Source organism: Nomascus leucogenys, chromosome 5 (genome assembly GCF_006542625.1).
Source record: "Nomascus leucogenys isolate Asia chromosome 5, Asia_NLE_v1, whole genome shotgun sequence".
In the NCBI taxonomy this organism is placed as follows: Eukaryota; Metazoa; Chordata; class Mammalia; order Primates; family Hylobatidae; genus Nomascus; species Nomascus leucogenys.
This window is the reverse complement of record NC_044385.1, coordinates 68,276,557-68,299,862: the sequence shown is the minus strand read 5'-3', so window position 1 is coordinate 68,299,862 and position 23,306 is coordinate 68,276,557. Positions and strand designations below refer to the sequence as shown.

Here is a 23,306-nt window from a genome sequence, read left to right as displayed (position 1 = left end):
CCCAGACAGCATAGCCACTTCAATAACAGTTAAATCAGGCATCAAACAAGTCACTTGACATGTGTGACCTGGGGCATGTTACTTATCTAATCTTTGCTTCTTATTTCTAAAAAGGAGAGAATAATTGTACTTACCTACCTCATAGTTTTGCTATGAGGATTAAATAAGATCTAAGATATACAAAAATGACCAAATTTGGTAACCGCTGACTATGAGTGAGGTCCTTGTGGGTGGGGATGTGTCTCTTTCATACACTTCTGAATCACCAGCACCTAACACTATGCCTGGCCATAGCAGGCACTAAATGGGTATTTGATGAAAGCAAATGAATTAATGATGGTGATTAGCAAGACAAAAAGTCAATCCCTTCTATACAAGGCAATTTATTCTATAGGACATAAAAGCTGTGGAGCAGAATTTGGCAGGGAGTGGGTAGACTGCACAAATATGTTCAGTTTGAGAATATGGAGAGTGAGATGGCTAGGGAACCCCCTAGGGAAATGTCTGGTAGGCAAAGGAACTAGAGGCCCAGATCTCAGAAGTACAGGCTAGAAAAAGACCGATAGAGGTGGTGGTCAAAGCCTAATCTAATTGATCAAATTAACTTAGGAAGGGGCAAACAGAATTAAGACTTCTAGGAAACAAAAACATTTGACAATAGATAAAGGAATCAGGGATAGAGGCTAAGAGGCAGTGAAAAGATAGTAAGAAAGATAAGAGAACTTGGCTGTGCCCAGTGGCTCATGCCTGTAATCCTAACACTTTGGGAGGCTGAGGCGAGTGGATCACGTGAGGTCAGGAGTTCGAGACCAGCCTGGCCAACACGGTGAAACCCCATCTCTACTAAAAATACAAACATTAGCCAGGCGTGGTGGCATGCACCTGTAATCCCAGCTGCTCATAAGGCTGAAGCAGGAGAATCACTTAAACCTGGGAGGCGGAGGTTGCAGTGAGCCAAGATTGTGCCACTGTAGTCCAGCCTGAGTGACAGAGTGAGACTCTATATATAAGAAAAAAAAAAGGAAAAAAGAGAGAGACAGCTTTAACTTTGAAAGCAAAAGAAGAGAAGATGTGAGAAGATGTGGTCAATAGCATCCAAATTGGCAAGAAGCAATTGACTGAAAACTAGAGACCACTCAATTTTAGCAATCAAAATTATTAAGGGCCTTTGCAAAAGAAGTTTCACGAAATAGCTGCAGTAGAATGAAGAGTAAATGGAAGCTGAAGAAGGGCAGATAAGAAGGCTCTTAGAAAGATATTTCAAGATTAAGTAGAACTGGCCATAGAAGCACCTAAAAGCCAAACTGGCCAATTATTTCCACTACCACCTCCAAGTGGTCATTCATTCTTATTAAAATATTTTTTCATAAGACACTTGAAGGCCAGGTGCGGTGGCTCACACCTGTGATCCTAGCACTTTGGGAGGCCAACGTGGGCAGATCACTTGAAGTTAGGAGTTCAAGAACAGCCTGGCCAACATAGAGAAACCCCGTCTCTACTAAAAATACAATAATTGGCAGGACACGGTGGCACGCACCTGTAATCCCAGCTACTCGGGAGGCTGAGGCAGGAGAATCGCTTAAACCCCAGAGGCAGAGGTTGCAGTGAGCTGAGATCGTGCCACTGCACTCCAGCCTGGGTGACAGAGTGAGACTCCGTCTTAAAAAAAAAAGAAAAAAGACACTGGAAAAATCGTCAACAAAAGACAGTGGCCTATACACACCACTGATTAAATTATGTAAAAGACACACATAGGAGTAATTATCAGAATTTTAATACCAATTTTAAAAAATAATTATAATAATTACAGATACAAAAACATTTTATATTTATTTAATCACCATTACTACCTTACAAGGTACGAATACTACGTCCAATTTGGAAATGGAGAAATCCTCAATTCAGAGTGATGATGTGTATTGCTCAGGGTATGCTAACTGCTATAGCAAACAATGCCCAAATCTCAGGGACTTAACACAATAAAGCTCTATTTCCCCCTCATGTCACAATCCAATGTGGCTAATGGGATTCAGGGAGGAGCACAAAGGGCTCTGCTCCATGAAGTCATTCAGGGATCCAGGCTCCTTCCATTGGATAATCTGTATCTACCTGGCAGGTGAGGGAAAACACAAGGCATGGAGAGTCCCACAAACAGCTTGAGAGGCCAAGTGACAGACATCACTCTCACCTGTATTTCACTGGCCAGAAGTCAGTTACATAGCTCCATCTATCTGCAAGGGGAAAAGGAAGTCTAATGGTGGGCCAAGAAGAATAGAAAAACACAGTTATCAGTGGGCACAGCATTCTCTGCCCCCTTAAGTAACATGTCTGAGGTCATCTAATATAGTACATGACAAGCTGAGAATCAAACCCAACACTATCTAACTTCTCCAGGAACCTTGCTATTTTTATTTCAAATTTTTTATTTCAAAATTTACTTTTCAAATGTGCAGTCACATATCTGTCCCTAAAAACATAGGATCCAAATGCAAAAAGGCATGATGAAACCTAAAACATTGATGAGAGATATGCTCACAGATTAAACAAATGAATAAAGGCAGGAGCAGGAAGAAGGGGGAAATAAGGGAGAAAAAAGAGGAATTTAAGGGAAAGAGAAAAGAGAGAAGGGAAGGAGAAGGAGAGAGAGGCCAAGAGAAGTAAGCAGCCTGCCTGCTTGCACACACACATGCTTGCATGCTGTAGATTAAAGTTTCACTGCCCAAGAAGCTATGAGGCTACTGAAAGCAAGGCATCTGGAACCCACCCATTTTAATCCACTGTGAAAGGGATATGGGTACAATCATCAGAAGGAACTGCTTTTGAGTTCCAGCTTTGTCCGTTACTCAGCAGATATTCAAACTTGGTCTCAGTATAATCATTTGTAAAATTTAGGTAACTGTACACAACTGTTCCATAAGATCATGTATAGAAAACTGCTCTGTAACCAATAAAATGCTAAATAGAAAAGTATTTTTAAATTTCTGAATTAAATGCACCAAGCTTGTATTTAAAAAGATCTATTATGCTAAATTACATTCTGGTGGTCTGAAAAAGTGCTGATACTCAAATGACACAGTGAGAAGGTCAGAGATTCCAGCTCTACACATGACAAAGTTAACCGTACTTCCTCATATAAAACAGAAGCCTAACAGTCTCCCAAATAGCCTTATAACAAAAAGCAGGAGGGAGAGAATTATTACCGTATATGATCATTTGAAAAAAAAAACAAGGAACTATATAAAATAGGAATGATGCACATTGACTCCTAATTTAAAACTACTATCACCAATAGCTGTTGACCACTTTAAAATCATTTAACCAACTCAAAAATACAAATGTTTCTTTATTTCTTTTGTTTTAGAGGCAAGGTCTTGCTCTGTCACCCAGGCTGGAGAGCCGTGGTTCCAAGTAGCTGGGACTACAGGTGCCACCACATCCAGCTAACTTTCTTATTTTTTAATGTTTTATAGAGATGGGGTCTCCCTGTTTTGCTAAAGTTTGTCTCAGACTCTTGGCATTAAGCAATCTTACCAGCTCAGCCTCCCAAATTGCTGGGATTACAGGCATGAGCCACGGTGCCCAGCTACAAATGTGTTTCCAGTGACTAAATAGTCTTAGAGTAAAATACTCAATATCCAACAAAACCAAACAAATTTGCCAAGGGAAACTGTAATGTACTAACATGTTATGGCCTTTTTCAAAGGTCTATTCTTAGATGTAAAACAAACTCTCTTTAATTAAAACCTTTGCTTATAAACACATTTCCTGAGTAAGTAAAGCCTAACAAATCCAATATGAGTGAAAAACACTCTACCCTGGAAACAGAAAGGGGCCCCACGTCCTTTATAATGGTAGTTTCATATAACCTTTGCCTCTTTACCACAATAGCAAACAAGCAAACTTAAACTAAGTGAAAGAGTTCTAAATTTAGATACTTTAAAATATGGCATCTTTAAATTGTATGTAAAGGTTTAGTAAATTATTTATTATGTCTGTTATCTTTAATAATGGGATATCATGTTTAACTTGTAATCAAAATGGAAAGAAAGCTGTTATACCATATATTACTGTACTGAGAGTCAGAATTTCCAGTCTATATTTAGTTCACATTAAAATGGAAGCAAAGACGCAAACCAAGCTAAAAATAAAATGTTCTACAAAGATGAGATTTTTTAAATGGACTGAAATCTAGCTTTATTTGGTCCCTTAAATGTGGATCATATTTTACAGCACCTTAACTTTGCAATGCTTGGCAAACCTAACTATACTACCTTCTATTTTCTAACATAGGTGCCAGCAAACTACAGCCCACAGATTATATCCATGGGCCGTATCCTGCCGACGAGCTAAGAAGGTTTTCACATGTTCAAATTGATTTCTTAAAAAGAGGAATAATAATATTTCTTAGCACATGAAAATTATATGAAATTCAAATTTCAGTGTCCTTAAATAAAGTTTTGTTGGAACACAGCAACACTTAAAGTATTGTCTATGGCTGTTTTATACTACAGTGGCAAAGTAGAGTAATTTTTTTCTTTTTCTTTACTAAGGTATAATTGACACATAAAATTGTACATATTTCTGGTACATGGAGTGATTTTCCTTGTATGTATACATTGTGAAATGATTAAATCAAGCAAATTAATATATCCATCACCTCACATACTTAATTTTTTGTGGGTGAGAACATTTAAGATCTACTCTTAGCAATTTTCAAGTATACAATGCTTATTATTACTACAGTCACCTTGCTGTACAAAAGAATTTATTCTATTCTCCAGAATAAGAACTTATTCTCCAGAATTACTCTGGAGTTCTCCAGTTCTCCCCAGGACCCTCCCCTTCTTAGTAACCTCCATTCTCTGGGTTAAATAATTTCAGCAGACACCTTATGGCCCACAGAATTTAAACTATTTACTATCTGGCCCTTTATGGGAAAAGTTAGCCAACTTCTGACCTGGATGTGTGTTAATTGCTTGAGATATCTTTCTGCTCATCACCTATCAAAATGTAAAAGTTCCTACTTGCTTCTCATTTCATATTGAGTTTCAGAGCAATAAAGCTGTCAGTATCACTTTACTCTCATTTCCTAATATTCTTCTGACCATGTTTCTGTCTCCCATCTATTTGGATCATTATGATTCCCATGTTTCCACACAGAACTCTAGCTAAAAGTTTTAAATAATATTTCCTAATTTATTCTGCTTCTCTTTTAAATGCTGGCCATGAACCGTATGACTCAGTAATGGGCTGCCACCTACAATTTCAAAAACACAGAGCAAGTCTTCCCCAGTGTACTTCACCTAGGGTTTGTGATGAAAGATAATGTTTTAATGGCACAAATTGTATTTTGTAAGGCAGTGAAAAATGCAAATCAATATTTTCATATACTGCCTTACCATAAAGGAACAAGAGTTTATTTATACATCCTTCATATTAAATTAAAACCAAGATATCAATTGAAGAATGTGATCATTATCCTTACTGGGCTTAAAAATACATGCTTTTGGCCGGGCGTGGTGGCTCACGCCTATAATCCCAGAACTTTGGGAGGCCAAGGCAGGTGGATCACGAGGTCAAGAGATCAAGACCACCCTGGCCAACATGGTGAAACCTCGTCTCTACTAAAAATACAAAAAATTAGCTGGGTGTGGTGGCATGCGCCTGTAGTCCCAGCTACTCTGGAGGCTGAGGCAGAAGAATCGCTTGAACCCAGGAGGCGGAGGTTTCAGTGAGCCGAGATCGCAGCACTGCACTCCAGCCTGGCAACAGAGTAAGACTCCGTCTCAAAAAAAAAAAAAAAAAAAAAAATGTGTATATATATATATATATACAGTTATATATATAGTTATAGATATAGTTGTAGATATATATATATAGTTATGTACATATAGTTATATATAGTTCTATACATATAGTTATACATATATAGTTATACATATAGTTATATATAGAATTATATATATAGTTATATATAGTTACATATATAGTTATATATACAGTTACATATACTTATATCTATAGTTATATATATAATTAGTAGTAGTAGTAAGATTTATTTTATTTCTTTTTTTATTTTACTTTAAATTCTGGGTTACATGTGCAGAACCTGCAGGTTTGTTGCATAGGTATACATGTGCCATGGTGGTTTGCTGCACCAAAAATATATCTTAATCCAGATAGAATACTGGTGTGTTTTTTGGTCTTGTTTTGGGTTTGTTTTTTTCTCTGAGATGGAGTCTCACTGTTGCCCAAACTAGTCTTGAATTCTTGGGTTCAACTGATTGTCCTACCTTGGCCTCTCAAAGTGGTAGGATTACAGGCATGAGCCACCACCCTCAGCCTAGATAAAATGTTGATGCAAAATTCTAAATATCTTTTTAGTGTTTAGGTATGTTTTACCTAAATTTAGAGACTCATTTGTGGCCATTAGCTGTAAGAAGACATATAAATGTCAAAAAAAAAAATAATAAATGAGAACACAATAAACCTCATCAGGAGTATTTTTGACACATGCAGCTTCACAACCTTAGCCGAGATGACCCAAGGGCAGAAAAAGTCATTGAGATGGTTCCCATTTGTTTATACTGTTTGGTTTATGATTGTTGAACAATCCTAGGCCATAAGCCTGACCAAGTTTCTTCCAGTCATTCCCATAAAATGAAAGGTTGCAGTATTCATGGGCCAACAAAAAACACGCAAAGCTTCTTTCACATTCATCCTCAAAACCCAATTTGTCTGAATCTGTAATAGCATTGTTTCAAAAATGTCTTATTCTCAGTAAATACCTGTGAAATTCTCTACAACAGTATGACTGAATGTGAATCCAAAAACTCAAGAAGGTAAAGAGGAGGAAGAGATATGACAAGTGTTAGGACTCCATTTTGGCTTTCCTACATCAGCACCACTTTCACTTTTGTATATACGTGACTTTTTGTCTTTGGGAAATAAAGGCAGCCATAAAATCATTTAGTGTTTAGCACCTGAGTGGCTAGAGGAGACCACCTGAAATTCCACTTAGGTTATTCAGAGAAAGGAAAAAGTTCAAAACAGAGAAAGAGGAAAATAGTAGAGAGGACAGCATAGACATACAAAGAAACCAGGAATAAATGGAAAATGAAAAGGGAAACAAAAAGTATACTGTATGGAGTTATGATGAGGGTGCTAAAATACACATGAGGATTTTATTAAGCCACACTGATTTCAAAAGCATACCAGTTCCATTCCTTACTTAAAAATCATCAAATCCACTATGAAAAAGCTAAGATTAGTGCATTGTCCTAAAACAACCCATATTTACTTCTGCAAAAAACTGGTTAAATGATGACATATTAGGTTGAACCATATGAAGCACTCCATATTTGACCAGTTTTGACCTACTGACAAAGCAGGATAGATGAGCAAGAACTGCTTGTACTGTCTTAAAAATGACTGGGGCCAAGGCCGTGGCTCACCCCTGTAATCCTAGCACTTTGGGAGGCTGAGGCAGGCGGATCACCTGAGGTCGGGAGTTCGAGACCAGCCTGACCAACATGGAGAAACCCCATCTTTACTAAAAATAAAAAATTAGCTGGGTGTGGTGGCACATGCCTGTAATCCCAGCTACTCGGGAGGCTGAGGCAAGGGCAGGAGAATCGCTTGAACCTGGGAGGCGGAGGCTGCGGTGAGCCGAGATCATGCCATTGCACTCCAGCCTGGGCAACAAAAGTGAAACTCCATCTCAAAAAAAAAAAAAGACTGGGCTTTGAGCTAATCTTAGGGCCTACCTCTCCTCCAGGTGCTCCCATCTTACACACCTGTGCGGGGACACAGAAAGTATTTGTCTTTTTCTAAAGGTCCTTCCCTTGATTCTCATCTGAATCATAACTGAAGACCGGGAACCAACGTTAAATTTAGTAGTTCTCATTCTATAAATTCCCCCTATTGCTCTCACTTTCTTCCCCGAGAATCAGTATATGTGATAAAAGATGTAAATGATGAAGTCTGTGACATACATGAACAGTCCAATTGCAGGAGGTGGGGTATGAGGTTGAAGCTCACTGGTCTCAGAAATCTTATACCCTGATCTCAAGTGTTCATATATGAAAATGTTGATGAACTTACATGCACTCTAACATATGAGAAAGTGTAAAATGCTGAATTTCTGACATTCAATACACTTCTGAAATTCAAGCAATATTTCATTTCATAATCAAAAATGATCTCTCATGGCAAAATGTATGTGCTAAATGTTTTTATTATAAAGTCAGATAGAAAATCACAAATAATGTGCTTTTTAAATTTACTTGTAGTCTCCATAAGCATATAATCTTAGCTATTACAACGAGTGCATGAAACCTATAAAATATAGTGGTACTCCCAACAAATTTGTTGTTTGACGTGATTCAATTCAATTTAGAGCCATCTCTAAGTTTTCTTTCGAACAGTATAAATCTACTAGTTAATCCTGATATAAGTATGCATGGAATTTTGACCATTTCATATAAATATGTAACATACACGTTTGTTTGCTTATTTGTTTAAGAGACAGTCTCGCTTCATTGCCCAGGTTGGAGTGCAATGGCACGATCTCAGTTCACTGCAGCCTTGAACTCCTGGGCTCAAGTGATCCTCAGGTACCTTGTTCTCCCAAAGTGCTGGGATTACAGGCGTGAGCCACCATGCCCGGCCTCTATACAATTTTTTTTTTTTTTTTTACCTGCCATTTTGCCCATCATTAACACAGTTTATGAACTTTTTTCAGAATTAAGATTTGAAATATTAAAAACACTTTTAGGAAAGTCCCTAACTTTTTAAAAGCCTTAATCTTACAAAAACACATTAAATGCCATATTCTTAATTTACTACAAACTCAAAAACGTCACTATTAAAAGGAGTTACAAGATGTACTCTTAACTAAAGTGACTGAATCCCTAACTCTTTAGTAAGTGCATCTTGTCAACAGTTGTTCTTGTCTGTTGTTCTTACACATATATATTTCAGAAAATAAGGAGGCAGGCTACTACAAACATTAATCCACTAGCTGCTTTTTTTGTCACTCAAGCTAGAGTGAAGTGGCGCAATCTCTGCTCGCCGCAACCTCCGCCTCCCGGGTTCAAGCGATTCTCCTGCCTCAGCCTCCCGAGGAGCTGGGATCACAGGTGCGCGCCCCAAAGCCCAGCTAATTTTTGTATTTTTAATAGAGATGGGGTTTCACCATGTTGGCCAGGCTGGTCTGGAACTCCTGGCCTCAAGTGATCTCCCTGCCTCGGCCTCCCAAAGTGCTGGGATTACAGGCATGAGCCACCGTGACCGGCCTCCACAGGCATTGAATAAAAATTATGTTTCCAAATAGGAGTTCACTGACCTTAGGGAAAATTTTTCATAAAAATAGGTGTAGAATGAATTTTTTGCAAATTTATTTTTAAAAACGGTATCCCAAGCCAATGATTTTGTTGGTTCCGTTTTCAAATTCCTCGTTAAATTTCCCTACTGATAACAGACTCTCTCTGTGAAGATTTTTAAACCACGATGAAAATTAGAATACATAAAAATCCTTTAATATCCATAAGCATTTGCTTTGTGTATGTTCATGATCAAATTAAAAAATTAACTTTGAGACCTCACAGGTCGACAGCACAAGCTCCATTAACAAGAGTAACACACCATCCTAATGTCCACATAGCACAGAGGTAACTTTTCATTATTAAAAAGAACCATGGACGCATGGTTCTGAACCCTGCACTTGGCGGGAACCTGCGACACGAAAGCCTGGCCAGCCCTTGGAGCCACGCGGGGTGCGGTTAAGCCGCGAACACCGTGTCCCACTTGCCTGCCTCGGGGCTTCTGCCTTTCAGACCGCAGCAGGAAGCAGAGGGACAGGAAAGGCTGACTGGTGTCACCTTCCACCCACCCTCTGAGTGGGCCTAAGGGGGAAAGCAGCAGGGCTCACTGCAGCGCAGGCTGGTTGGCCAGCACATGCGCACGCTCCCCCGAACGGCAGGGAAGAAAAATTGAAACTCTCCTTTTAAGTTCCCTAAGTAGGAACTCGCAACTGCGCGTCAGCTTTTTCCCACGCTCCCGCCGAGCCGCGGGTTCCCTGCACCCGCCTCTGTCAGCCGAACTCCCTGGGAGCCCAGGCTTGCAGCCTCCCGCGCTGCCGCCGGGAATCCGTCCCGCAGCACCGCGGTCCAGCGCCCCCGGGCCCCGCCCCTCCCCGCCCCGCCCGCCCCCAGGCCCCGCCCCGCCTCACCGCCCCACCATCCCCGCCTTCCCCGCCTTCCCGGGATCGCCCGGCGCGTTCCAGCGCCCCCGCGCCCTCTCCACCTCCCGCTTTCCACGCGGCCCTCAGGCCCGCCTCCTCCGCCCTACCTTGGTCCGGATCTGCCCCGAGGTGGACACTTTGCGGATCAGTTTCTGGGGTCCCTCTTGCTCCGCTTCGCTGTCAGACGAATCCTCTCCCGGCCCCGCCGAGGCAGCGGCACAGGTGACCGCGGCGCCGGCTCCGGTGGCCGCTCCTCCAGCGGCGCCCGGAGGGTGGTGCTGGCCTCCGGCCCCTGCCATCCTCTCCGACTCCTGCGGGGACACAGCACCGCCCGGCGGGGGCGGCGGCGGCGGTCAGCGGGTGGGTTTTGCCCGAGCGGAGCACGGAACCCCGTGCCCGGCCGCCGCCGCCATCTTCCGTTTCCCCAGCTACCCCCGCGGGGGAAGGGTCGCCCGGGGCAGGCGCCCTCCAGGAAGGGGTCCACCCGGCTCCTCCGCCCGATTCCCGCCGGAGCGGCGGCCACGGTGGAGCGCAGGGGTCATAGACCCCCGCCCGCCTGGGACCCCTGCGCACCCAGCCTCGGATAGGACCAGCGCGGGTAGAGAGGATGGGGTGACAGGGTTTGGAGCAACATCTCCCACTCCCTCTGAGGTCTGGGGTCCCCAGGATGGACAGGAGGGTAGGGGAGGCAGGAAACCTCTGCAGCCCACACCGCAGTGGCGATGCCCGCACACCCCCTCTCACTTCTGCACAGCAGGGGCAACACCGATCCCTGGGGAAGAATGGAAACCTGGAGCTTCCTCCCGGCACCCTTGGGTGCACCCACCTCCTGGACCCCGAATCTCTCCAGAAACACTTGGGCCTCGCCGCGCGGTTCCAGCTGAATAAAAGTCCCCTCTGCCACCAAGACAGTCGGGCGCTGCCCCTCGTCGGTCTCCCGACCCCCAGCCTCACTCCGAGGACCATACCTCTCCCGCCTCCGCCAGGGCCCTCAGGTCCTCTCAGCTCTCCTGACTGCGGCGTTCAGTTTCTGGCCCACCCCCACCCCCATCCGGCGCATACGGAAGAGAAGAGCATTTTCCGGGAGGTTCAGCTCCGCTCTGAGAACTTTTCGTTCAGAAAGAGCGATCCCCTTCGGCTAACAGGAAACTGGGAAGGGCGTGGAGAAAGCGCAGAAACAAGAGACTACACGCAGCCCAAGACGACAGAACGCACAAGAAGCGTCTAAGCTGAAGCGCTAACCGAGATTGCCTGGAAGAAAACAATACACTCGAGCCATGCGAACACCAGTACCCGAGACAAAAAGCCTTGGAAATCCTGGCAGAGCCACTCCCTAGCCCGGACTAGAGCAGGAGGAAATGGGATCAACAGGCTGTAGCCACCGCGCATAACTCCCCTGCAAGCTGGCTGCGCGGGCACTTGGGAACCGCGGACTGGCAGCGGGTTGTGCACGCTCAACGTCAAAGAAGCCTCACAGGTGTGAGGGGGCTGCGAGAGAAGACATTAAAACGACAGATCCCTCTTGTCATCCAAAGAGAACACCAAACTGGTGTTAGCTATATTTTTAAATAGGACAAAAAGTCCCTGCCAGACTGTGGAGTCTCTCCACCTGGAGAAAGCATTCAATCTCTGTTATCATGTTCAAGCCTTTCAGTACCCATTCCTTTCGTATTTTTTCAGTTGACATGACCTTTAAGGTTCTATTTTTTTTTAACTTGCAGTCTTACTCCCAACAAGAAATTTGATTTATCAGAGCTAACAGTTCTAAGAAGTTTTAAGAAATAGTATGCAATCCCAATACTGGACGTCACATTGTAAATTAAATTCATTAAAATGTAAAATATGTTTAGTTCAAATATTTAAAGACAGGAGACTGCTGCTATGTAATAATAACAGAGAGGCTATTTCTGCAGCTTCTGTTGTCTCCTTTAGGAAAGGAAGGAGTTGGGCAAAATGAATTTTAAGAGCACTTAGAGCTCTACAAATATGTAATTCTTTATCTACAAAGAACATATTTCAGGAAATTCTTAAAAGAGAAAAATAATCAAAATAATGGCCTTCATTCCCACCTGTTTGGTCATGAACAAGTCCAATATTTTGGAAGTGTAGACAAGGACACCTAGTAAGGGGTCTTTTGAAAGAATAAACTTAGTTTAGTCCTCTCTTTTAATGTAAAGAAACTAAGGCCCCAAATGACAAACTGGGACCAAAGTCAAAATCATGCAGTTACTACTCTAATGTTCTATTCACTTTATCACACTGTATAACAAAAGTCTATCAGTTACCATATACTTCTATTCATATGTTATGTGTTTTATACAGCAACATTTTCCAGAATCCGGGCAGTGAGTGATTAAACTGAAAGGCATTATCTAATGCCCAGCCTGATTCTGTGATTTTAACAGGTCAGATTACACATCTCACTCTTTGATTCGAACACTGATTGCTTAAAGATACTTAAAAAGTTTCATATCCCAGAGCTGAGCCATTAATACCTCAAAGTAAAGGTATTCCTTTCTCATAAAGATTTAACCTCAGAGCCAGCTTTGCACTTCTGCAATCACCTCTTCTGAAGACCCAGTTTCAACGAATCCATTATTTAAGATACCTGACTTACTAGCCTCTTCTCGGTCTTATCTTTAAATTAGAAGTTTTTAGAATGAATATCTAATTTGCGAACTGTGTACCTGCAATGTACTTCACCTTCCTTAAAAGTACTACAAGGTCAAGGTCTCAATCTTTCCAACCATTTCAACCATGTAGCTCAAAATAGCAACTGCAACAATTTCAAATATGTGGTATCTTACATTATTTATTTGATTTATAAGAATTCCTTGATCTTTTCCTTACTTAGTGATTTCAGATTTTTCAATAATTGCTTAGATGCATCTTACATTTTTATTGTTACTTTGAAATCTCTGTTCAGAACATATGACACACACACTATTAAAGACTTCAACATAAGCTTTATAGACACTGCATTTAGGATGAAATGGAAATAGGTGGTAGCTACCCCTAAATTAGGTTTTTACTAAATAGAGATCCTGGCCCATTAAAACAAAGAACACCTATTAGACTGAAGATGTGTAAGTCACAGCCAAATTTCATGCCAACTTTATGAATATTAGTGTATTATTTTCTACAGAGGTATTTTGAATTATAGTTTTACTGAACACTACTCATAACAAAGGGGTTTTATACCCATTGGCAACTTTCAAATCTCACATATTCTATGGTTTTATCTTAAATATTATACCATAAATACGCAGAATGTTACATTTTATATCCTGAAGAGCTCAAAGTGTTCTAGGACTTGTGTTCCTAATCAATAAGGAACCATGCAATCAAAGAATACTGCAGGTTGACCAAGTACAGGCATTGAGAAGCTGCTTTAATTAAAACTTAAGAACACGCTATTTGCTACATATTAAGAATTTAACATTCAAAACTTTTAACTTATTACCATTTCCTTAGTTGTTACCTGAATGAAAAAGATTTGGGGATTAATTGTGATATTAACTGCATATACATATGGTCATCCTTGTAACTGAGGCAAAAACCTTTCATCATCTAGACCTAATGCAAAGATGTTTATAACCTCTCATTTACATTTTGGCCCTATCCTTTGAAACTCTTTCCTTCCTAATTTTCCTTTCGACCTAGATAGTTTTATCAGCGCTAACTAGTATAAAACCATTTCAAAATAAAGCAAATTTTTTTTCTTTTTTTAGAGACAAAGTCTTCCTCTCTTGCCCAGGCTGGAGTGCAATGGCCAATCACAGCTCACTGCGTCCTTAAACTCTGGGCTCAAAGGCTCCTCTGGCATCAGCCTCCCAGGGTAGTCACAGGATAGCTGGGACTACAGACATGCATCACCAGGCCTGGCTAGTTTTGTTGTTGTTGTTGTTTTTTAGACACAGCGTCTGGTCATCTTCCCCAGGCTGGTCTCAAACTCCTGGCCTCAAGAGATCCTCCCACTTTGGCCTCCCAAAATGTTGGGATTACAGGCATGAGCCACAGCACCGAAAGCAAATTTTAATAAGTGTACTCTAGCATCCCCCAACTAAGGACTACTTTGTAAATACTTCCACATTTTTGAAGTGTTGGCTAGAATTCTAACTACCTATTTTCCCCCCGGTAAGGCTTGTTTGGCTAAATATCTTTCTACCCACCCATGCCCACCACTAAAGTATTTTTTAATTGATTAGAAATTTAGGTTATGTCTCTATTTCCACTGAAATTTGATTGCATTTCAAAGCTAGCCTTAAAGAAAATACACAGAAACTTAGAATGCTAAAATTTACCTTCTTTAGGCCCAATGACTTAGCCAGAATGATAAGGCTGATCGTTTATTTAAATGGTTCGCTTAACTAACTAACTTCAGTTCATCTCCCAATCGTGTCGTAAAGTTCAGCAACAGCTCAACATGGCTGCGTTTTAAGAAAGAAGTGCTGGGCCAGGCGCGGTGGCTCACACCCGTAATCCCAAAACTTTGGGAGGCCAAGGCGAGCGGATCACAAGGTCAGGAAATCGAGACCATCCTGGCTAACAAGGTGAAACCCCCATCTCTACTAAAAATACAAAAAATTAGCCAGGCATGGTGGCACGCGCCTCTAATCCCAGCTACTCAGAAGGCTGAGGCAGGAGAATCGCTTGAATCCGGGAGGCGGAGGTTGCAGTGAGCCAAGATGGCGCCACTGCACTCCAGCCTGGGCAACAGAGTGAGACTGTCTCAAAAAAAAAAAAAAAAAAGAAAAAAAGAAAAAAGAAAAAAAAGGAAGAAGTGCTGTTCTCTTTACTGTTTGTCAGCATCAATTCCTGATACTGTGTTTACTCTTCTGCCTGAATAGTTCCATGCAGAATCACACCATCATGTTTTAGGTTCCATCAAAAATGAATAAGGAGAGGCCAGATGCAGTAGCTCATGCCAGTAATCCCAGCACGTTAGGAGGCTGAGGTGGGCAGATCGCTTGAGCCCAGGAGTTCAAGGCCAGTCTGGGCAACATAGCTAGGTGCGCACCACCACGCCCATCTATACAAGAAAATGCCAAAATTAGCCCAGAATGGTGGCAAGCACCTATAGTCCCAGCTACTCGGGAGGCTGAGGTAGGAGAATTGCTTGAGCCCAGGAGGCAAAGGTTGCAGTAAGCTGACAATCAGGCCCCTGCACTCCAGCCTGGGTGACATAGTGAGACACTGTTTCAAACAGTGAGGAGAGTAAATGGTTACATGCATGCTATTGTTATATGTACATGCCCTTATGTTATCCAGTAAGGGATAATGCAACAGGATCTGTTCATTATTGAACAGAATGAATATTAAGCGTATTCAATATTGTTCAGTATTGAGCATTCCTTTTCATAAATGTAAATGAGCATACTTTTATGGTAAAGCATTAAGTTGCCTATATTTGAATTTAAAAAGCAAATTTTACATAACTCTGACCTGTAATCCTAGCTCTTTGGGATGCCATGTCAGGAGGATCCCTTAAGGCCACAAGTTTGAGACCAGCCTGGGCAGATCCCACCTCTACAAAAAAATCCAAAATGAGCCCAGCATGGTGGCATGTGCCTGTAGTCTAGCTACTCAGGAGGCTGAGGCGGGAGGATCCCTCCTGGCTGCAGTGAGCTACGATCACACCACTGTACTCCAGCCTGGGCAACAGAGCAAGCCCCTGTCTCAAAAAAAAAAAAAAAAGTTTTTAAATAAAAAAAAAAAACTTTGAAATGGAGTCCAAGTCAAAGCAGGTATTCCTAACCTGAGGTCTTTGAGGATCCACAGATTGGTCTTAAAGAAATCTGTGGTACTCTTGAAATTGTATTAAAATGTTTTATGTATATACACACACATAAATACATACATAAAACATATGTATGTAACATATATGTCACATAAGTGCATGTTTGAGGGAAAGAGGGTCCATAGCTTTGATCAGATTCTTAAAGGGATTGCTGACCCCAAAAAAGGTCACGAATCCCCAATTTTGATGGATTTTGTGTCCCTTCAAAACATATTTAAACTGTCTCTCTACCCCCTTTCCCCCTTGCTCCAAATGCCTGAAAGGTTTAACATTTAAACACTACTTTTTTCCCTAATGTATCCCACATTTATCTTTATATGCCACTTTTTAGTAATTTGGATAAATTGTCTTTTTTAAGAAGTTAAATGAAAATTCCCTTCATTAGTTCTTCGGTGGACTTGGTCACATCTGTATGACCACAGGGTTTAGAATAAAGTCGCTTGTAAAAAGTATTATTTTATGCCACATACCCATGATCTCTGAATGTATTTTTTGTGACTTTCTGATTGTAAACCATTAACATATATGAAACAAGACATTCTGTTTAGTTAAGAACGTTAGCTTTCTGAGGTCAAGGATCTATTTCTCTGTTGTTGGTAACTGCTATCCAACAGTCCTGGAACATAATAGGTGCGGAATGAAAATAGATGCAGAGCAAATGAAAAGGCCTTCAGTGTTTACAGAAAATAAACCTAATTTTTAAAAGATGGTTCTGCAGTCTGAATAAAGTATTGCAGTCCATGCACATATTTATGTTAGGGCTCTAGTTTTAAAAGCTCCAGTGCTAAGACTGGAAACTGAATATTTTCTGTGGAAAATAAATGAGCATGTTACTTGTCACTTTTGAGAAGCAAAAAAAAAAAAAAAAAAAAAAAAAATTCTCTAATTTTCTAAATGTCAAGTAGTTCTGACAGCAGCAGCCTAAAGGAAAATACATACACCCGGATATTTCCATTGTGATTGGTGTTGGCTTAAAGTATCCAGGTTCCTACAGGAAAGTTTAAAAGTAAAGTCACTGAATTTAGTTCTCAATGATCTTTGATTTAAACTTCAAAACTGGATTTTATTTTTAATTTGGAGACTAGCTTAAGCCCCCGTGATAACCACAATGGAAGAAACATGAGCAGATGGGCAACCTGACGACATGTTCAAATTCACGAAAGCAAAGACAGCTGCAGATGCAGAGGGATCAGAGTCGAAGGACGCTTCTGAAAGGTCAGGAATCAGGCCGAGAAACGTACTCTGGGCAAAGGAGGTACTCTGGGCAAAGGAGCTGAGAGCGTATATACTAGAAAAGAAAAAGGACAGCCAACCCTGGCACCTGACCTAGCGGCTCTCAACAGGCAGAGGGCCGGCCTGAGCAGACTCGGAGAGTCCCTGGGAAAACAGCATCCGAACACGTTGACCGGAACACGGGTGAGGCCAGAAATTTCGGACGGGGCTTTTCAGACCGGCTCAGAATGTCAACCAAGAAGGAGTAGCAAATATCGAGGCAGGGCGTGGAGAGCCAAAATTCGACGCCAGGGAAAAGGCAGCCCACACAGGCTTCCAGAGCTCTGAGTGAGAGGGGGGATTCCGGGGTGGAATCCCTGGAGGGATGTGAGACGGTTCTGTTTGAATCGGAAGAAAGAAGGAAGTTGAGGGAGTTTGAGGGAACAAATCCAAAGCCCCCCGGTCTCTTCCTCCTTATCCTCGCACACATAAGACACGCACACACACTACTCTTGGCTCCTAAAATTACTCAACCTCCGCGTTGCGTGTGCAGCGAAATCCCAGGCGAAAGCGAAGTCAGCTTTCTGCTTCGTCCCCGGTAAAACCCGTTGCACCCTCCAGACGCCCAAGCTTTAGCGGCAAGCAGGAGTCGGAGGCGTGGTTCTGGGCTCCGCGCCGCGCTCAGCCTCTCCAGGCGCGGGTCCCCGGGAACCTGCGCGCCCAGGTGACGACCAGGGCGCGGTCTCGACAGGGAAAACCGGGCTTCTCCGACTCCCCACGCCGACCGCGCAGCCTGGCTTCTCCTCTCCCCCGCCTACATTCCACGGTCTCAAAGCAAGTGAAAAGTTGAGGAGTCGGTGAAGCCGGGAAACGGTCCTCGCAGGGCCGTCGCCAGCGGTTCGCCAGCGGTTCCTCGGGGAGAGCCTCGATCAGCCGGACAAAGGCGCTCCAGGCGGCGCGCGAGGAGGAGCCCGGGCGGCGGAGGAAGCGCTGCCCCGGCTGGGAAGCAGCTGGGGACCTCATCCCGGGCCATTTCCTGAACGGAACCCGGCCCGGGCGGGGGGAGCAGAGGAGAAGCGGGAGGGGGTGGGCGCGGGCGCGGTACCCACCGGTTCCTCCCACGCTGGGCTGCGGGCGCCGGGCGCGGGGCGCACGTGCTGCGGCTCCATCGCGCCGGCCCGCGCCCGCCGGCCGCCCGGGCGCGCAGACCCGGGTCCCCGCCGCCGCCGCTGCGCCGGGGCTGCTGGATGCGCTTCCCTCGCCGCGGTCCCTCTCGGCCGCCGCCGCCGCCGCCCCGGCTCCCCGCCCGGGGCCAGCCACCGGCCCACCCGCCGTCTCCGGCTTCCGCCGCGCTCTCCCGCCCCCGCACCGGTCCCTTCCTCCTCCGCCGCCTCCTCCTTCTCCACGGTCCCGCTCCCCTGCGCGGCTCCGAGCGGTCCGCTCCCCGCCGCCGCCGCCGCCTCCTCCCACGGGCGCAGAGTCCGCCCCTCGCTCCTTCCTCCGCCCCCGGCGCCCTCCCTTTTTCCTCCCCGCTACCCGCCCCTCCCCCCCGCCGCCCCCTCCTCCCGGCGGGCGGCCCGGGACGCACGTGACCCCCCTGTCAGGCCTTATAAGGCGCGGAACCGAAAGCGGCCACCGGGTGGTCACGGGCGCCGGGCGGCCGCGCGGAGAGGAGCGGCCTCCCCCGGGGCCGGGCGCGCGGAGAGCGGCGAGGAAAGCCCGGGCTGGGCTGGGCTAGGCTGGCCACCGCGCTGGCGACGGGAGCAGACGCGGGTCCCGGGAGACGCCTCCCAGCGCCCCTGTCTCTCGCTCTCGCCGTCTCCCGGTGCAGCCCGCGCCCGCCTCCCTCCAAACGCTGGCGGCCCGCGCTGCAGGCGCCTCCCCTCCTGGGGGTGCTGAGGCTTGAGCGAAATCCCACTGGACAGTAACCGGCTTCAGCGGAGCGAAAACTCAGCGGCACTCCAGCTACGCTCCAGGGCAAGCTGCGCCGGGCACGGTTTCTTCCTTGTGATGTTCAAAAGAATGCAGATGGGTTACCAACTACAGGAGAGGTTAAACTTGAGGGAGTGCTTTTTAAATTCATTATCAACGTTTTCATGGAAATAACCGGCTAAGGAGTCGATCTGTCTTCCAGTTTTATCCCTAGACTCAAATTAGGACATGGACTGGCTCTCAGCGCTCAGTAAACAGCAAGTCTCCTTCTGCCCTTTGAAAAAGCGTTTCAGATAGCGTTTCGGATCATCTTGGCACTGAAAGCGATTTTCATCTAGTTCCAGTCCAAGTGTGACTGGCTTTACACAGTTTATTCCCCCTCCTGGACTTTCAGGTTCGTTCTTTCAGCATCTTTTCTGGGCCCTCAATCATGCCATCGTGTCAAATGCATTCACAAATTTTAAAAACAAATCGGCAAGTCAAAAACACATAATTGATCTAGCGCGTCCCCAGCCCTCTAATTCTTCAGGATCCTGCAAACCGACTTCTGTGCCTGCTGTTCCACGGGGACTGCACTGACAAAAGTCACTTCGTGGTTTTGAAAATCCCCTAAACTATTGGATATTTAACAATGCCCGTCTTACTTGACCTATTTGCAGTGTTTGCATTGTTGATCAGATTTTATTTATTTATTTATTTGTTTGTTTATTTATTTATTTATTTTCAGACAGGATCTCGCTCTGTCGCCCAAGCTGGAGTGCAGTGGCGCGAACATGGCTCCCTGTATCCTCGACCTCCTGGGCTCAAGCGATCCTCCCGCCTCAGCCTCTCCAGTACTGGGACTACAGGCGGGCGCCACAAAGCCCAACTAATTGTTTTATTGTTAGTAGAGACAAGGGGGGACTCACTATGTTACCCAAGCTGGCCTCAAGCGATCCTTTGGTCTGGGCCTCCCAAAATGCTGGGATTACAGGAGTGAGCCAATGTGCCTGGCCCTGATTTTTATTCTTGAAACCATCCCTTCCATTGGCTCTGTGACACCTTTGTCCTCGTGTTTCCTAACCTTTTCTTGCTCAGCCACCTCTTCCATGTTGCAGCGTCTAAATGGTCTTGCCCTTAGTTTGTCTCTAATGCTGCCTAGGCACATGGCTTCAATTACCAACCATGTGCTGATAACTCACAAATTTCCGTGTCTGTCCCACATCTCCAGTTCTATAAAACGAACTTTTTACCAGAAATCTCTACCCAGATGTCCCATCGGCCTTAAACTCAACTTGACTAAAACAGAACTCAACTTTCCTGCCAGCTGGCTTTTCTGTCTAGTCTCATTCTCAGTAAATGTCACCACAATCCACTTAGTCACCCAAAGGAGAAATCTGGAAATTATCCCAGGCTTTTCCTTCTCTCATCTGCTGTCTGCCCATCCATGCACCTATCATTTCTGTCTATCGCCTTCCCTCCATTCCACTGCTTTTTGCCTAGTTTCAGGTCTCTTGTTTCAAGATCCTGAAACACTACATTACTCTCCTTATTAGTCTCACTGCCTCTAAGTTTGTTGCACCTCCACCCTTGCCATCTCATGTTGTGACCGAAGTAAGCCTTCTAAAATACAAATTCTTGACCAAGTCATTCCCCACATCAGCCCTGCCAATGGCTCCCCATAGCCTGCAGGGTAAAGTCCCGATATCTTAGCCAGAGCCTAAGTCTCCAGTCTCTTTAAACACTGAGTTTCTTGCACCACCATTCCCTGTTTACTTTTATGCTGTGCCCTCACATGGAGTGTCCTTTCTCTTGCTCAGCCTAAGTTTACCTGCTCTTTCAAGATTCACCCTGAGAGTCACATTCCCTATGAAATCGTTTCTGACCCTGCTTCAGGTTAGAACTGATTTCACTGCACTTTCTCTACACTAAATGCCTGACTCTCCCCCAATTATAATGCTTTAGAAGACTTTATTAAACTCAGTTTTTCTGTATAGTCTTCCTGATGGCAAGTGTTATGACAGACTTACTTTCGTCTTCTTAGTTCCCAGTACAGTTCCTGACATTAGTAGGTGCTCAGTGTTTGTGGAATGAATTAATTATGTGATGTACCTTGAGTTATTATATTTTTGTGGCTTATAGAAAATCGTTTTCCCATGCATTATCTCATTTCATTCTGACAGTTCTGCAAAAGATATATCATTATCACCTTTTATAGAAATGGAAACTGAAGCTACAAAGGAATAAAGCAATCCGCCCAAGGTTCTACTGTATAAACTTCAGAGCCAGGACTCGAACTCAGTTTGCCCAGTTCAGTTCATTATATGTTTGCCTGTTTCTATGGTCTGAATGTTTTTGTCTCCCCAAAATTCCTATGTTGAAATCCTCATTCCCAGAGGAATGGTATTAGGAAGTGGGGATTTTGGAAGACTATTTGGTCGTGAGGGTTGAGCCCTCATAAATGGGATTAGTGCCCTTATAAAAGAGGTCCAGAGAGAGACTTCTCACTCCTTCTGCCATGTGAGGTTAAAGTGAGCAGATGGCTAACTATGAGGAAACGGGCCCTCACCAGACAACACATCTGCATCTTGGACTTCTCAGCCTCCAGAGCTGTAAGAAATACATTTCTGTTATTAGCCACCCAGTCTATGGTATGTTTTTATAGCAGCCGAAACAGACTGTGACAGCTGTCCATTGTTTTTCCCCTTAAATTCTGTTTTGTATGATTCTATTTTGTAGATTTTTGTTAGTGGTTGCCAAGAATATCTCTCCATCTCTTTATTTTAAACCAGTCTGAGTCATTACGTTTTAAGTGTGTCTTGTAAATAACACTTGAATTTTTATATTATTGACCCATTCTGAGAGTCTGCCTTTTAGTAGTCTATTTTCATCTGTTTTCATTTATCATGTCTATTAATTAGAATAAAAAGTTGTTATAAGAAAGGTCCTTCCCCCTGCCTCACCAGACACACAGTGTTGCTTTCTCTCATGGAACAGTGCCAGGATTAGTGGTCAGGTTGTTGGGGGTGGCTCCTTTGCTCCACATTGCCGTTCCAATTTCTAGAGCATTGCCCTTATCTACAGGGTGAAAGCTGATTAGGGAGACCCTGTTTAAGGAAGGAAGAAGAGAGCATAAAGGAGCACAAACCCAACTGCTTAAGGCCCAGACCCAGAAGTGAGTGACCCACTTCTCACCTGCTCATATCCCAATGGCCAGAACTTAGTTTCATGACTGTAGCTAGCAGCAAAGGAGCAGGAAAATGAGGTCACTAGCCGGACAGCTGTATCCCAACCACAATTCTATTACTACCAAAGACTTAACAGATTTTGCTGAAAACTAGCACTCTCTGTTAAATTCTGATGACTACCTTTGGATTTATTACCACATTCTCATTTTGTATTTATTTCACTTTCTTTTTCTTTGCTTCTTTTTTCTCCTTTCTTGCCTTCCGTTTTATTGATTGACTGAATTTTCTTTAGTTTACTCACTTTTCTAAACACTTCTACTGATTTAAAATGTATACCTTCTGTTTCAATTTAGTGATTACCCTTAAAATATTAACATTTATACTTAATATCAAAGGTTAGTTAATATCTCCCCCTTCTTTTCAAGATCTTAAACAAATAAAAGAAAACATTTTAACTCTCAAATTCCCCTCCTATAAACTATGTATTACAGTCTAGTATTTTTAAATTCCCTCTTATTTTAAATTCCCTACTGATTAGTCATCATTGTTACTGCTTTTATAGTTATTATCTAATTCAATTTACCAACATATTTTACCAATGTCTTCTCTTATTGCTTGTTTTTTGTATCTCATGCTTTCCTTTTGGGCTTAATTTCTGTCTTGAGAAAACACATTCTTTAGGAGTTCTTTCACCAAAGGTCTGTGGGTAAAATTTTCTACAACTTTGTATATCACTCTCACTCCATTTCTCTTATGCTTTTGAGTAATAATTTTATCAGCTAGGGAATTCTAAATTGACATTATTGACACTAACATTTCAAAGTGACTATTCCATTATCTTTTCTCATCTGCTGCTGTTGATTAGAAGTCTGCAGTCAGTCTCATTATCACTTACAGATTTTTTTTCTCTCTATTAACATTTTCTTTTATCACTTGATATTTGCATTATTGC

The 23,306-nt window shown here is 43.5% G+C and overlaps 1 protein-coding gene across 4 annotated transcripts in view; it reads right to left on the bottom strand.

The window, feature by feature from the left end:
- Positions 1-18,708, bottom strand: part of DGKH (diacylglycerol kinase eta) — a 200,917-nt gene extending 182,209 nt beyond the window's left edge. For 3 of the 4 annotated variants that reach the window (XM_030813330.1, XM_030813333.1, XM_030813332.1), the window contains exons 1-2: positions 18,365-18,708; positions 10,351-10,554 (exon numbers count right to left, since the gene is read on the bottom strand). In XM_030813330.1, the coding sequence (XP_030669190.1) occupies positions 10,351-10,554; positions 18,365-18,424 (264 nt within the window). In that variant the 5' untranslated portion in view covers positions 18,425-18,708. Of the gene's footprint in view, positions 1-10,350; positions 10,555-11,211; positions 11,271-18,364 lie in introns of those variants that run through there. The other variant, XM_030813331.1, reaches the window with a different exon arrangement.
- Between the last annotated feature and the right edge of the window lie 4,598 nt (positions 18,709-23,306).